Source organism: Pollicipes pollicipes, unplaced genomic scaffold (genome assembly GCF_011947565.3).
Source record: "Pollicipes pollicipes isolate AB1234 unplaced genomic scaffold, Ppol_2.1 Scaffold_1600;HRSCAF=1878_pilon_pilon_pilon, whole genome shotgun sequence".
NCBI classification, from domain to species: Eukaryota; Metazoa; Arthropoda; class Thecostraca; order Pollicipedomorpha; family Pollicipedidae; genus Pollicipes; species Pollicipes pollicipes.
The window spans coordinates 17,581,731-17,599,089 of NW_023595962.1; the positions used below are offsets into that span (position 1 = coordinate 17,581,731).

Consider the following 17,359-nt stretch of genomic DNA (forward strand, 5'->3'; position numbering starts at 1 on the left):
AGAAGCTTTGGTTTAAACCATTGATTTCCGCTGGCGCCACCTCTAACAGCCGAATTCGCGAGGATCCGTTTTATAAGGGTGCCTCATTTTGCCCCGTTTTCCCCTAATTAATTCATTGCGTGTCATTATATCAGCAATTCATTTTGGCAGTAGGGCTTGGTGCAAGCAGCTCATCAATGCAAATGCTTAGTAATTGCCCAAATGATATCGCTTTGCAAAATTGTCTTTCCCCAAAGAATTCTGAAACTCTAGAGTTGTATTATTACTGATGCGCACTGTAATGTCTTCACAAATTTGGTACGCAGGTGGGCATTGCTCCTGAGTCATCAAGAAAGAAAGGTGCTGAGAAGGGTGGAAAAGTATTGCTGTTGGTGTATTGCATAGCATTTATCATTGTTTTATCATGAGCCTTGTGTGCACTGGCAGCTTCATCACTATCTTAAATTTTGCCCATCCAACCACAACTACATGCACTTGTTATGTCTCCAGCCTTGTGCAAGGTCCACGTGTTTGCATTGTCATTTCCTGTTATTTTTAGTAAAGCAGCCTGGTGGCTGCAGCGTGTTGCATCGCTGTGGAAGTGGAAGATGTGTTTGCATCTTTCTAAGCTACATTTTTTAATTTCCAAAACAGGTTAAGCAAGTGATGTCATTTATTTGTTGCCTGCTTTGCTGAAAGTGATTATATATTGCATCACGTGTTTTTGGTCAGTCGTACGTCAGATGGGGAGTCAATACAAATGAGAATACTTGACCCATCTTTTCATGATGGAATTTATTACGAAGGCAGCATGGATCACAGCACAAAAACTATATCATTGTTCATTATGTCTCGCCACAGTACAGCACTGAGGTAGTGCCACAACTGTTAACCCGTACAATTGCACTGTGTTCCACATTGGTTGACTACTATATGTCAAGCCTATGAGACAGAAGCTTATACCTTTATGAATGACTGGTAACAACTGATTTAACAATGCCAAAGGACTATCGGAAACAAGAATGTCATTGCACCACAATGGTTATATCAGGGTTAACTATTAATTGCATAAATAATCCTAAGCAAAACAAAGCGTTCTTGGTAGCCCAGCCTAACCATCTTCACCATAGCAATAGCAATGCTTCGATAATCAATTCATAGCAACATTACAAATTTATTCATCTCGCATGACGCCACATTTCCAGATACAAACAATAAGGAATGTAGCTACTGTGCACATAACATGACATCACGGTCAGGACTACAGCACTGCAGGCAATGATGGGTCGACAATAATGTATTAACAAAATCATCAATAGCGTAGCAGCAATAGCAGCAGCACAGCATATCGTGCTTTGATATTAAAAATCTGCCATAAAATCCGGCAATCGCTACGTTGCGGCCAACACCAAGACTACGGCCAGCACCAAGACAAAAAATCCGTAAACAAACCACCCACTAATCCACCGCCCGACACGGCCCCCCGCGACCAGAATGGCCGGCTGGCGTCAGCTTTCGTGTGTTTCAAGGTATTCTTCAGGTCTGGCTGCCAGATGCTACCAAGTATTGTTGTCGTCACAAAACCATTCCATGACGCCATCAAACAATGACGTAATGGTGCGGATTTTTTACAAACTTTGAACCTTTGCTATTTAGGGTCGTATTTTAACATTGAAAGCTTACTTATAGAGACAAGTAATATCTGATGCCTACCTCAATATCTTCAAATGTGGAACATTCCCTTTAAGCGCCCGAAAAGCCAGTCAGAGGTCTCATTTAGGGGCTCCGGCCAGAAGGGCCGGGCACTCAAATACTAACCAGAGGCCTTGCGCTTATCAGGGGCTCACTGAGTCGATAAAGACCTATATTTCGGTCAGACTCCACCAGTAACATACAGTCGGCTCCGTGGCGGCATGGGCCTGAGGGCCCCGCCCCCCAAGCAGGGATATAACCAGAACCGGCGATTTATATTGCTCGGGCCCCACAGCGCATAACAGTGGACCCTATATTGTCAAGGGGCCCCCTAGTCCGACAGAGGCAGTACTCGAGGGGGCACGAAAAGCCTATAGGGGCCACGGGTCCGGCAATCAAGGGTCTGATTGGATGGCCTAAGGGTAGAAAGGGCTGATCCGATTCTTATTTTAGGGGCCCCGACCTGCGAAGACGGGCCCTCAAGTAACGGTTAGAGGGCCCTTTGCGCCGATCGGGGAGCCTCTGAGTCGATATGGGCGATATTGTTGGTCAGGCACTACCAGTACCTCGCAGTCGGCTCCGTATCGGTATTGACCTGAGCGCCCACTTACCATTCAGCTACAGAGCTGGGACCAGTACATTGCAATGGTCGGGTCCTCCGTATCTGTTAGGGACCTTAAGTGTCTAACAAAGGGTTCTATGCTCGCAAGGGGCCCCTCGCCGACCAGGGGCAGTGTTTGATAAGGCCCGAAAAGGGGCCCGAACGACCCACCGAAAACGATGATCGAAGGCCCAGTTGGTGGTTATAATGACCAGAAAGACTGGTTGTAGATCACGTAAAGAATCGCAGTCAGTAGGGAAGTGACCCTAGATATCAGTCAGAGGTCCTCTTGCACGGTTTTAGAAACCCATGAGACAATGCGGGTGTCTGAGTCGGTTAGAGACCACGAACACCGAACAGTCGGCTCCATGTCCGTCTGAGCCCCTGAGACCCATTACCCAAGCAGAAACGAGGCCGGGGTTCGCGATTTGCAATGTTTGAGGTTCCTGACACAATGAGGGGCTCCTGTGTCGGTTAGGGGCGGCAATGTCGGACAGGGGTCTTGTGGTGGCAAGTGGTCCCGAGTCGGAGCGGTGTTTTAAAAGGTCCGAAGAAGAGCCGAGGGGTCTCTCGAGACCGAAGATCAAGGGCCCTATGTGATGGCTAAGGAGTCCTGAGGGCTGACTGTAGGTCACATTAAGGACCCCCGCTCATAGCGCCGTGACCTCAAATGCCAGTAAGATGATCTCTTGTACCGATAGGGACCCCTGAGACAGAGCGTTCCTCTATTTCGACCCGAGATCATGAACAACGAACAGTCGGCTCCTTACTGGTCCGAGCTTTGGGGGCCCATTTCCCAAGCGGGGACTAGACCGGGCCCGCGATCTACTATTGGTCGGGCTCCTTTACCGTTCAGGTGTCCAGTGCCAAACAGGGCGTTCTGCTTCAACAAGGGGGCCTCGAGTCGGTCAGGGGAAGATATGTTCAACAGGAACGTGGACGGGAGCCCGAATGTCAGAGGGCCTTTTGCGTTGGTCGGGGTCCTCTGACAACTGGAGGAAACATGAACCTATGACTGAGTGCTCGCACTGAGGCAATAGAAGACTCCTGTGCAGGTCAGGGCCCCAGTGCCGTACGGTGGGCCTCCATCCCTATCCCGGTATGGGCCCGTCAAGACCGGCTCGAGTCTATGTGCCAATTGATTTGGCCACCTGCGGCGAGCAGGGATGTTGTTGCGTTAATGCACAGTTCATGCCCCGAACGAGGTTCAGCTGCACGGGTCAGAAGGTCTCCCGTGTAAGGGAGCGGACCAATATGATATGAGGTATCTCTCTGAGGGCCTCCGGTTCGGTCAGGGGATGCCGCCCCGCGGCGCCAGAATGACGGCCGGTAAACACACCGCGGTGGGACAGAATGATCCTGCATCCCTTGACCGATGTACCCCGTAGTGTTGTACTCGAGGGGGGCCGCTTTACCGGAAAGATAATAAGAGGTTTCATTCGTGTTGAACGGAATGAGTCGAAATGAGTTCAGAACGCACAAGGTTCATTTCCTTGAGAACGTTCAGCATTTAACAGAATCGACTAGTGAAACACATAAGCATCAAAAGGTTTGAGCCTGCGCGCTGGGTACCGCCAGTGTAGTGGTTAATGCGCCTGCATTAACCACTGCACGCGTGGGAAACCACAGGTACGGGGCCCGATTCCCCGTGGTGCCCGCCCTCCCCGCTGGGGTGAGACGCTGACGGCGCCATGTAGCCTCAGCAGCTGAGAGCGCCATAAAGCCCCGATGACACGCCCGTAATCCCGAGGACCAAGGAGAGCACCGGCTTGGGTCGCAACTTTCGCAAAACCGAGCGGCGTTGCCCACTGCAAGTAACGCCAGGGGGCGGGCCCAGGGCGCGCAACAATGACCATCGTGCAAAATATTGCTTCTAATTGTCTTTTAAGATTACTTCGTGCATTTCAAAGGTTACATTGGACAATTCTTATACAATTTTGAGGATGTCCTCTGGACAGATTAAGCTGTTACAACAGTACGGCAATAAAATATTTTACTCCACTCTTCCAGTTCCAGAGTCCGCTTCGCGACTCAGCGACCAGATTCCAGCACAACTCCGCGCTGCTTTAAGGGCCAAGCCGTTGTTACCATCGGTCTAAAACTCGCGCGTGTGAAATATGCGCCGAGACTGCCTTCTAAATGTACTATTTGGTGAACAAAAGCGTTTAAAGGTACTACTTTCAGATGCGTTACCATTTTCGTCCACGTGTTGGCCACGGCCTGGTGTGAGCCGCGAGGCGACCCGCGCGGCCTGAGGAGACTGCAACGCCTGGCGTCGAGTCTTTTACCATTATACGAGGGCGCGCACGTTCAAAACTGCGTTACATAAGTTTACCACGTAATCACTTCTGACCGATTGTTGAACATACCCAGACAAACATGGCTTGGCCGTGTTAAACACAATTCGTTGATCCATTGCAATCTTCAAATCTACATTCGCAGGATTCTTGCTATCTCCGTTCAACCCAGATAAAAGTTCTGACAAAATTATGAACTCTTTCCGTTTAAAACAGTTACTGAACCATTGTAAAATGAAAAGCGTCTGCGATTTATTTCATGCAGTCATTTCCCGCATGATTTTGCCAGTTTATTTAATGTAAGTGTTAAGGGCAAAGTTGATCTTGCGGTACACACGCATATATATATATATATATATATATAGATATATATATATATATATATGTGCATATATATATATATATATATATATATATATATATATATATTCATATGAATTTAATACACCCAAACATGTGCCGATAAAGCTTATGCTTCTTATATCAGACCGAGAGGCGCTTCACAGCTGACAACTGCCTGGTTCGGCATAAACAACACGTACAGTGTACACCGCAGGATGGCTTAACACCAGTCATGCGGTGTAGAGGGTACGCCACTGACACCATCATGTGTTAGGCGTGCACCGCGTGATGGCATAACACCAGCATGCAGTGAATAGGGTACGGCACTGACACCATCATGTAGGCAGTGTGCACATAATGGTTTAGACCCTGGCATTTCTCTCTGGTGTATTCCTCATCGGTGGGCTCTTTCTTCAACCGCAAGGATAGATTACCTGAATCCTGCCAATCGACTGCTGCATAACAGTTTTGCTGAGCCTCGTGTGGGGCACGATCTTCATAGGCGCCCACGTTTCGGAATTTGCATGGTCGCTTTTGGTAGCGTTTGGGTAAATCTGTCCGGACGGGAAAATTTCTTGCAAAGCCTGACCCCTACCCCATGCGAGAGCATCCGTTTGAATTGTGATGCACCAATGTTGGCTCTCATTTGTAGTATATTGGGCCGGACCAATTTCGCACTAGATTTCAGAACTGTGCTCTGCATACCTTCACAAAAGGTCATCCCTATATAACATGACTTCGTCATATCTATTAAGCATTATGAAACAATGACACATATCTGTTGGTTTGCTTGTGGGTCGTGTGTCATTGCACACACACGGTTGTGTGTGTGCGGGGGGTGTCTCGACAAAGATGTCAGCATGTCAGCACGGCCGTGTCAGAAATGTTTTATGAGCAAAGGAGGCATTTGTTACGATGACACCACATTAGGCATGTATGAACACTCAGAACTCATCTCCAACAACTCATACCACAACGATCACACATCGCCGTAGCCCATGCACCCGCCGACCGGTGCTCCATTAAGGCATATTGGAGTAACGTCTGGGCCATAGCTCACCCTGAACATCAGGATCGATAGCACGACCTGCGGGGCCGAATATACTAGCAAGAATGACCAGCTCAAGATCCTAAAAGGCGCATATATTGCGGGCGTGATTAACCGGCAGATGGACGTGGGAGGTTTACTGTCTTTATATGGGCCGCACAACTCTGGTGTGCAGGCAATAAAGTGGTAGGTGTGACTTGCAATGAAGTCTCATGATATATGTGGATGACAATGATACCCACCTTGCATGTGCAGCATTATCTGAATAAGCAAATACCTGTGCACATTGTGTACCTTAAACCTTGTCACAGCCACGTTGAATGCACGAAATTATGTCTCGTTGTTTAGAGATGCCCTTGTATTGAGAGTGCTTTATCTTGCAACGCATTCTACAAGCTTAAATGGAACCTGTTTCACTTCACCGAAAATAAACAGGAATTCGAGACGCTTCCGGCAAACTGAAACAATGCATGGCATGGTGTTTTTGCGCCTGGTTGCATGCCTGACGATGTTAATGACTTTAAGGAGTCCATAAGCCATGAAATATAGATGCAATCCAACATAAATTTTTATAATGGCGGTGGGAGGATCATCAGAGTCAGCGGCGGTCTTTCCGGTGTGGATCCGGGCGTGTACCACAAAGCTGCTCGTATAGCAGAACGCCTTCCCACAACTCTATGAGTGAACGCGGACTTGACTCCAGCGCGGGTCTCGGGTAACACTTAAAATGCTGGCGAGTCCAGAACGCAGCCTCGCAGGGGTCGAAACTAGACGGCTCCTCGCCAGTGTGGGTCCTCACAATGCGTGGTACAACTGTTGCGACTGATAAACGGACGTGTCACAGGCTTCATATCGGAACGGGTCTTCCCCGTTGTGGGTCCCGAACATGTTCGTCGAACTAGCCAACGAACACTGAACAGTTTACCACATACGTCACGACTAAATAGCATTTCTCCAGCGTGTGCCCGAACGTGCAGCGCAATAATATTGCTCGGACGCAACGACTTCCCACAGACTTCGCAAAAGAACGGCTTCAATCCAGTGTGGGTCAAAGCATGTCTGTCTAACCGAAAGCGCTCCCTGGAGGCCATGCCGCAAGCTTCACAATGAAATGGCTTCTTGCCTGTGTGGCTCTGATCACCTGCGCCTAACTGCTTTCGAAGCCTGAACGTCTGGCCACAGAGCTCACAACTGAATGGCCTCTGAGCGGCGCGAATCCGGTCGTGCTCACGTAACTGGCCACGAGCTCGGAACGGCCTGCTACAGACTGTGCAGCGGAACGGCTTCTCACCGGAGTGAGTCAGAGCGGGTTTCTCACCGGAGTGAGCCTGAGTGTGGGTTTCCAAGGCTTGTTTCTTGAGCAAGCAGCTTTTCAGGCACTTAACAATGAGAACGTGCCTCACCGGGGGTCGACCAGGAACTGCTCGCCCAATTGGCAACGAAGGCTAGCCGATTTGCCACAAATCTGAGGGCTAAACGGGTTCTCACCGGCGTGTGTGAGAACATGCAGAACATGAACAGAACATGAACATGCAGAACAGAACATGAGCATGCAGAACAGAACATGAACATGCAGAACAGAACATGAACAGCACATGCAGAACAGAACATGAACATGCAGAACAGAACATGAACATGTAGAGCAGAACATGAATATGCAGAACAGAACATGAACACGCAGAACAGAACATGCCAGAACATTCCTTCGACGGAGCGACTTCCCACAGACTTAGCAGATGAACGGCCTTTCTCCAGTGTGGGTCATGACATGGGTTTTGAACTGACCTGATATGACATGGGTTTTGAACTGACCGCTGTCTATGAGCCATCTGTCACACGTCACATTTAAACGGCTTCTCACCGGTGTGGATAAGAGCATGACCCCTTAAGTCCCTATGGTGACTGAACACCTCGCCACAAACTTCACAGCCGTACGGTTTCTCATCGGTGTGGATAAGAGCATGACCCTTAAGTCCCTATGGTGACTGAACACCTCGCCACAAACTTCACAGCCGTACGGTTTCTCACCGGTGTGGATAAGAGCATGACCCCTTAAGTCCCTATGGTGACTGAACACCCGCCACAAACTTCACAGCCGCACAGTTTCTCACCGGTGTGAGTCCGCGTATGCTGCATGAGGCTGCTTTTGTTAGCGAAAAACTTCCCACAGACCTCACATTCAAACGGTTTTTCGTCGGTGTGGGTCCGAGTGTGCAACACGAGACTGCTGTTCAGAGGGAACGGCTTCCCACAAACGTTACAAGTGCACGGCTTCGCCCTAATGTGGGCCTTGAGATGGATGGCTGACTGTTGGCGGGTCCTGACTGATCTCCCACAGACGTCACAGTTGAACGGCCTCCTACCGTGTGGGTCAGGTCAGGTCAGGCTGTGGCCAGTCAGCCGCGCTCTCTCCAAATGATCTCTCGCAAACGCTGCAAGTAAGAGGCTTGTGATCAGGGTGGGCTCGAGCGTGCCTTACCAAATTGCTCTTCGCTCCGCAAAGTTTGCCACAAAAATCACACTCAAACGCTCTTTTTCCTGTGTGAATGCAGGCAGGGGCGTCGATTTCATTCTTCGTGGCGAAAAGTCTTCCAAATGTTTTACATGGGAAAGGTCCCGCCTCGGGCAGTGTGGCTGATGGCATGCAACACTAGCGAGGGGTTCTGGCTGAATGTCTTCTCGCTGACGTGACACCTGTAGGTCTTCTCAGTTACAGGAGTGTCATCACTAGCGAGGGTTCTGGCTGAGTGTCTTCCCGCTGACGTGACACCTGTAGGTCTTCTCAGTTACAGCGAGAGGTTCTGGCTGAATGTCTTCCCGCTGACGTGACATCTGTAGGTCTCCTCAGTTACAGGAGTGGCATCCAGGCGTTGACCTTCGAGTCTTTCACTGCGTGATTGTCCACAGAATCTGCGCTCCGAGTCTTCGCTGTCGTGCTGGCACTGACCACGTGAAGCCGAGACAAGTGTTTGTGTTGGTGCTGACTTTTCGGATGTTCTGCGAGATTCTCTTGATTGGAACGCTGGAAACTGCAAGACCCACAGCAGAACGAGGGCGCATCTGAAGACAGGCGCCCCTGATCAGACTTCATCTCATGATTTGCGGATTCCCTCGCAGGAGACTTTGTGAGCCTGTCAGGTTTTCCGCACGTTCGCGGGGACGACTTATCTATGACGGCTCTGATAAGTTGTGGCCCTACCCAACCATGGCCTCGCAGCTGTCCTTGGAGTCATCAGGCCATGGTCCATGGTTGGCTCCACAGAGCATCCTGGGGGACAAAGGCTGATGTCCGTCCCGGTGACTCAGCTGTTTAGAGTGCCTGCTTTCCGATCCGCCCACCCGTGGCGGGGTGGGTTCGAGTCGCTTTAGGCGCTCGTTATTTGCCCTCGAAAGGCATGGCCTGCGGCTCGTGACAGCCGTCAGATGGCGTCAGAGGGCAGGGCGGACCGTGCCGAGCACTGCGGTATACTAAATTTTTGCCACAAATTTTTTGCCGTTGAGATGGAATTGCGCAATCGGATGGCTGGGGTGAGGGTTCACACAGCAGGCACTGCTTAGCGTTAGCTGTGATCCCAGAAATGCATGCATTCATTCATAGATTCGGATTTAATCTGAAAGAAGGAATGCGCTTCTGCAGCTGTAGTGATGTGCGGTAGGCCCAGCTACTTTGCGGTGCCGCGTCGAAGAAACGGTTAACGGGGCACTGACGAGTCGTGATTAGTCGCATATTAGGACGAGCCAACCCGGCAAAGTAACCGATCGGGCGCCAGTGCTCATGCCCTGCCGAGCACGATCGGAAAACTGCCTACATACCGAACGTTGCCACAGGCTTCAGGATCCTTTTGAGACGAGTAGTCTCACGGGAGAGGATAAATATTGGGTTGGAACCAAGCTGGTTGGCTGAGCGGTACACAGACTACCTCCCCCCCTGAAAGACCATCTCTCGCCCTGAAAGACCACCTCTCACCCTGAAAGACTACCTCGCGCCCTGAAAGGACGCTGACGCGACCCGTAACAAAAGAGCGTTTTTCCGTCTAGCTTCCTGGCGCGCCATGCAACTGCGCTGAAGCCTTCAGGCTGTCTGGCTCATTCACTGCGGACGTTTTAACAATCAGAGCGCATCACAGTAGCATGGGGCATGTCATGGTAGGATCCTGAGGTGACCGTATATGACATAAAACACACAGCAATAGCAATACAATATCAAGGTTTCTTCTTCGTTTCAGAGCCAAGCTGTGTTTTTTACATAATTATTTTAGGGGCATCGCTGGCGCGCGCACGGCCTCGCAGTTGGACGGCGATCGGCAGTGGACAACTGAGCCGATCACGTGTGGCCGGAATGATACTGCTCCACCATGAGCCGATCACGTACGGCCGGAGTGAAACCGCTCCACCATGAGCCGATCACGTGTGGCGGGAGTGACACTGCTCCGCCATGAGCCGATCACGCGCGGCCGGAGTGATACTGCTCCACCATGAGCCGATCACGCGCGGCCGGAGTGATACTGCTCCACCATCAGCCGATCACGCGCGGCCGGAGTGATACTGCTCCACCATTCTTGGCCAGTGAGATGGCAGCGGCTCGTATCGAACACTCTTCGACCTGATTTATGAAAGCGGCGAATTCAGTACGGCTAAAACAAAGTCTGCACAACAAAGCCCAACTGAGAGCAATGCATACAGTTTTACGTTGCTGCCGTACCGCGTCGGACAAAAACGTGTTTGATGTCCATGCAGGCGATGAAATTGATCAGGTTGCCGATTACATGGCGAGGAAATCTCTGATTTCAGAATTTTGTGACCGGCTATATGATTTGTTTCCAAATATCACGCTACATCCTATTTTCCATCGCCAATCCTAGAGGCACATGCAGATATAGAATTAAGATCTATACATAATAGGTGCATATTTCCAGGGCTGTAGGAGTGTTTCTTCTATTTTGCGTACATCCGTAACATTACCAAGACTTTTGCCGACCACATCCTGAGTAATAGCTAATACAGTACATTAAATCAGTGAGAAAACGGAAATACAAGTGAGAGGCTCCGCATGAGAAATATCAGGGAAACCGAGCACTCGAAAGTGGTAGGCAAAACAATCATAACAGATGTAAACAATTAAAAGCTAACGGTTGGTACGAGGGCTATTGCATGGTAAACTGCACAAGATATGGCCCAACTTGTCACATCTGATTTTGATGATATTTGGAACGCTTAAAGCACGTATCCAAAAACAGCTACCGGGAACCAATTATAGGTGATCACTGAAGTCAGATAGAGGTCAATACAGGTCACAACTTTTTACAGATGCTGCACGGTTCAAAAGCCCACAGCTCGGTGTTTTGGTGTTACAGAAAGGTAGCCTTCGCCATTTGAATGGCCAATAGCGCAGGTGACATTGATGAATGATTGTTTCCCGATGATCCCGGAATGTCCCTTGGCTTGGCCAAGTCGCGAGAACCATTTTCGGCTCATTTGCCATGCTTACCGACATTGGTCGCCCATTTTCCCGAAAGGAACACATCAGCCCTCATCCTCCCTAGAGAGATCAAAATATCATTCTTCCCGTGTAATAACCAGTTCGCCCATGTTCTCGCCTGAGGATTTGTCTTTTGACCCCCTCCCCCTCCTTTCGAAAAACCAGGAGCGTACCGAACCCAATCAAATTCGAAAGGAATCGGCCGTATCTTGTGCGATCTGACGTGGAACGACAAGGTGGGTGGTTAGTGGTAACTGGAGAGGCCAGAAAGAGATGATGCGAGCAGCCTTCTTGCAGCCTTCTTACGTCATGTCCAACAAGAACGCAAGAAGTCCATCCGGACTTTGCCAGGACCGGAAATCAGCGACTGGGTAAGAACGACTGCACATCACTGTACGGATCAATATCAGTTCGCCTCAAAAGTGATGCGCTTGTGTCACCAGATGCAGGTACCCACACACCTACCACACAGCGGATATGAAACCTTGTTTTCAACTGAGCAGCTTAGCTCAAAGGTACATGCTGAAACAGCATGATCTATCGTGTTCAGATGTCCTCCCAGATTACAAGTTTTTGATACGCCGTCCAACTTTGGCGCGTTACAATGTGACGAACGAATGCCTTCCAGTTATGGCCGATGTTAACTGGTTAATGGGATGCAGGTTGCAGAGATAGAAAAGATGTGGATATTATGTAATCTGCGGTCAATCCCGTGCCTACCTACGATCGGAATGCCAATGTTTGGCAGCACCGACAAACGTCGGCATAATGTTTGTCACAAAAAAAATTAAAGTAAAACACACCGAGTGCCAGCGTGGGCTATTTCATAGGCAAAACAATGACGTAATGACAAAACAATAATTGTGGGCGTAGCACAGAAGCACTGCGATGCTATTTCGGCTAATAGCACTACCACTTATAGTGCATTACCAGCACTGCCACTAATGAAAAGTTATTGATGTCCGTGCCCAATGTACAGGAAGATTAACCAGAGATGGAATTCTGCAGCCCCTTGTCTGAAGTCAACAGCGCCAACGCATTGGGCTTGATGGCCGCGGCTGCGTCTGGAACGGTGTAATAGACGACCCCTGATTACAACGACGAGTCAACAGACGTTGGCTGACCGACACCCGTCGTCTGGCACGAGTGGGTTAATGTGGAACCCGGCCGCGGCTGACAAACACAGCCAAGCGGAAGCATTACTCCGATCTTTAATCAGATATTTCGGGCCTGAGTGGGGTAGTGCCGACCCCGGCCGCGGCTGAGGAACACAGCCATGCGGGAGCATTACTCCGATCTTTAATCAGATATTTCAGTCACCTTCCTGGAATTCTGACCCACGAAAATAAGTTTATATCACGCGCCCATGCAAGCATGTTGTAATTCGCCCGAGGTTTTGTAATAGTGTCCCTCGCGTGCTGCGCGTTATCACTTCGGACAACATCCGATCAGAAAATTAAAGGAAACGTTTCTCTTTTGAAGATATTGAAATAAGCATCAGGTATGATGAAACAAGTTTAGTTATAATTATTGGGATACTTTGTAAGCGGAGAAGACTGCTCTGACAGCACAATTCTCTGTTTAATAGACATGCTCTTCAATGGGTCATGGTTTGATTACGTCATCGTACCATGTACATCATTGACTGAAAGCCAATTGACGGTCGTTAGATCTAAAAATGGCGGTCGTGAACGTCAGATGTGGAAGCCACGACAGCCTATTTTTGGCTCTGGTCGCCGCATGGTTTATGCAAGGGCAGAATTTAAATGACGTTATTATGATGTCATGAACGCCAAGGTGGTTTTGAAATATTCTCCTTGATACACCACTCCCCATTTTCACGGGCCTGTGGTTCAGAAACTAGAGTGGCTTAGGTCTTACGAGGGGCAGACTATGAATGACACCGAAAGGACTTCAAGATGGCTATTCCAGTTCAAAACCTCATATAAATATCGAACACTCCCTTTAAGGGAACCGTCGCAATAATGCAATACTCACCCGGTCTGCCGAACACCAAGCTTCTAGCCGTATTGAAGAAGTCCTTTCCTGAAGGCCCCAGCTCCAACACTTCGGTGTTACCATCCAGAGCATTGTCGAAGCATGTTTCAAGCAAAGTTCATCACACATTTTCCTGCTTTTTTATGCCCACCTCTATATTTTAAAGTTGTTGTATTGCGCGGGCGCACAAAGCTGTTGCATTCACCTGCATTTTGCTCACCAGCCGTCCATAATGCCATCTATATGGATGGCATCCAGATAGCATATCATTTCCAGTGGTTCCATATTTGACCATGGATGGTTCCCGACAGAAAATAAAAAATCGGCTTGATGTACGCTTACCGAGCCTGTCCCCCCCCCCCCAAGGAATTCTGCTGCGTGTCTGGTCAATAGCCTATCGTTTCCATACACTGCAGCGAAGTTGGGCTGGTTGAAGGGTTGCTACGAGCACTGGAACTTGCCAAAATCAGATTGAACCTGGGGATTTGGAGGAACTTTGGTGAAACTTTGACCGCGCTTACACCCACCTAGACAATGCACACCGGGACTCGCCCAAATGTTGTCAATACACTCTCAGCAAGTAGTGCTCAACGCTTCCCTCCCTCAGGAGATGCCTCACCTGACGCCAGCAGCCCTTCCAAAAAGTTACAGCGCTCTCCAGTCCAGGGACGGCCGCAAGCGTTGCCATGACGCGCAGACCGCCGGGGAGCAGACGGACCGGGCTGACGGGACGGGCCTAGGGCGGCCTCGCTCGGCCCGGAGGAGGACAGGCCCAGGGCGACCTCGCTCGGCCCGGAGGAGGACAGGCCCAGGGCGGCCTCGCTCGGTCCGGGGGAGGGCAAGCCCAGGGCGACCTCGCTCGGCCCGGAGGAGGACAGGCCCAGGGCGGCCTCGCTCGGCCCGGAGGAGGACAGGACCAGTGCGGCCTCGCTCGGCCCGAAGGAGGACAGGCCCAGGGCGGCCTCGTTCGGCCCGGAGGAGGACAGGCCCCGGGCGACCTCGCTCGGCCCGGAGGAGGACAGGCCCAGGGCGACCTCGCTCGGCCCGGAGGAGGACAGGCCCAGGGCGGCCTCGCTCGGTCCGGGGGAGGACAAGCCCAGGGCGACCTCGCTCGGCCCGGAGGAGGACGCCTCTGCCGAGGTGGGCTCTCTTGTCCCGCGTCCCCCGGCCGGCAGGCGGCGCAAAGGCGGAGCCAGGCGCAGAGGCGGAACCAGGCGCAGGCTGCGCGGCGGTTCGCCGGAGGGCAGGCCGCACCAACAAGACCCAGTTTCATAACGTGACAATGCCGGCTCCGCACTCCCAAATTGTGTCCTGTAGACAAACGAGCGGGGAACAGAGCAGTTTTGTCTGGTCTTGCGATTTTAAATTCACTCATGAATTTGGCGCATCAGTCGGACTTAGTTGTTTCTAGATCTATGATCGATCATCGCTCAGTGCGATGCAACTTGGAATTACGTAGATTCGTACTTTTGTTCTAGGACACTTAACTCCGGGCAGATGACCTACTCCATCTACCGCGATGGCTGCATTTTTTTTGAAGCATACCGATCCTGTTCTGGTACAAACAGCAGATATCTTTCTGTCGCTTAACTTATTGAAAGGCACTTAAGGTCAGAGAACGTTTCATTTTTAGGTGCTCACAGCTACGGTCTCCATGCATTCATTGCTCTTTCTTTTACACCGAGCTCCTGAGTTACTGCTCATCATATGAATCGTTATGCCCATGGGAAATATGGGGCCATGGCTATGAACCACTCCAACATATCACAGACGCTTCAATCCTGTGAGAGCTGCTATCGTTGCCACTTTCCTGCACAAGCCATCTAGTTAAGACAGAGCTGTAAAATAGCATTGTCCTTGCACTTGAGGTAATGACTCCACATGGTGGGCTATTGATGCATTGCATCGCCTACACTCACTCCTTCATCACTGAAATCCCGAGGGTACTTCTCCGATGAACGATAGCTGTACCGACCATCAGTTACATCCCCTTCGTACAGGGTCTGTTGGGAGATTGATCGTCACAGCACATTTGCTTGGGATCTCGCTTACGTATGCATTAAGAAAAGGTTACTCTTTTCCCTTTTTACACACAGAATGTTGTTTTAACGCGAGGAATTCCCCTTGCTCGTTTTTTACGCTAGTTTCTCCGGAACATCCTCAGTAGGTGATAGTTTTCAGGCATTTCCTAAGCATCTTTTTGCAGACGGTTTCATATTTCTGGCTGAAGGCATGAGGAAAGGCAGCTCTTGAGTCCGGTAGCGGGAGGGACTTTCAGTGCTAAGGTGGCGATCCACCCGGGATTACGCGCACTCTTGCGTGTACGACAGTGACAAATGTTTTCTTGTGCTTCCGGTGAAAAAGACAATTACACCATGGTATGGTCAGCAAACAGCAAAAGTAGAATGAGAAAGGAAGGCTCAGGACCCAAAACGCAGTGAGTTTTCAAACAATGTGAGGTACATGAATGGAAGGCCATGCAGCTATACAAGTTTCATTTCTTTATGTCTTAATGCAATGCCATTCACTGAGCCCGTTATGGGAAATGTTCTATTCTGACAGCTGCCGCCACCACTGCCACGCCTCCGACCACGCTCGGCATGCTCAAAAGCCGCCACGCCATCGAGAGCTTTGACTGCCTCGGTTGGTTCAAGTAGCTGCGATTGATATCGATCGTCGATCGCCGCTCGAATCGGCGTCGTGCGTTGGCTTCGCCACCTACCGGACCATGGGCTGCGCGCGAGGCTGGTCGCCGCCTCCACCGGACCATGGGCCGCGCGCGAGGCTGGCCATCCCCACCTGCCGGACCATTGGCCGCGCGCGAGGCTGGCCATCCCCACCTGTCGGACCATGGGCCGCGCGTGAGGCTGGCCATCCCCACCTGCCGGACCATGGGCCGCGCGCGAGGCTGGCCATCCCCACCTGCCGGACCATGGGCCGCGCGCGAAGCTGGCCATCCCCACCTGTCGGACCATGGGCCGCGCGTGAGGCTGGCCATCCCCACCCGCCGGACCATGGGCCGCGCGCGAGGCTGGCCATCCCCACCTGCCGGACCATGGGCCGCGCGTGAGGCTGGCCATCCCCACCTGCCGGACCACGGGCCGCGCGCGAGGCTGGCCGCCGCCACCGTCAGCGGGCCATGGGCCGCGCGCGAGGCTGGCCACCGCCGCCGTCAGCGGGCCATGGGCCGCGCGCGCCACGCTCCTCAGCCGTCGTCACAAACCCTTAATCGCCACTGAGCCACGTCGAGGCGCTTCCCGTTGAATCAAAATTGCCCATTACAATTCGGACCTATTACGCTAATCATGACTCTCCATCTAGTCACCTTAGAAAACCGATAATCAGCCTGTTTCAGAGCAACTGACTGCCGATAGCGTCGAGACGCTTTGTGGCCCTGGATACGTGTCAGTCCACACTCCGCGTCCAGCCAGCTTTGTGTTTGCTGGACGGGATGTTGGATCGACCATTATCTGGTCTCACCCTTTGAGCTCGCCGGTCGCCCGCTGAATTGACCGGTTTTGAGCTCTCCGGTTTCGCCCCTGAAGTAGCCGGTTTTGAGCTCTCCGGTTTCGCCCCTGAACTAACCGGTTCCATGCTTTAATATGGAGCGTTGGTGTTGAGCTGGCCGCTGCCGTTGTATTTACCCATGTGTGCGTGCGGGCCAGCTTGGAGATGAGCAGACCCCGCGGTGCGCTAGATCGAGTCATGTACATATTATGCTCTTTCTAGATCTTTGACTTATGTAGTGTTTAATGCAGCGAACCAGGCTGGTGAATGTGTGTCTTATTTTACGAGGCAGTCCCTTTGCATTGTTTTTTCCAAGCGGTATCTCTGTCTGGCAGTGTTTTTTGAGGGTGAATGTTCTTTTCCTGTACCGACCACGCATTTCGTGCTTAATTATTGCTCACCGTTCTGAATGATTT

The 17,359-nt window shown here is 51.0% G+C and overlaps 1 protein-coding gene across 1 annotated transcript in view; it reads left to right on the plus strand.

Annotated features, from left to right (window-relative positions):
- Nucleotides 1–10,298: 10,298 nt before the first annotated feature.
- Nucleotides 10,299–17,359, plus strand: part of LOC119110744 (putative protein FAM47C) — a 25,522-nt gene continuing 18,461 nt past the window's right edge. The window contains exons 1-2 of the mRNA XM_037234681.1: nt 10,299–10,327; nt 14,177–14,576. Of these exons, the coding sequence (XP_037090576.1) occupies nt 10,299–10,327; nt 14,177–14,576 (429 nt within the window). The remainder of the gene's footprint in view (nt 10,328–14,176; nt 14,577–17,359) is intronic.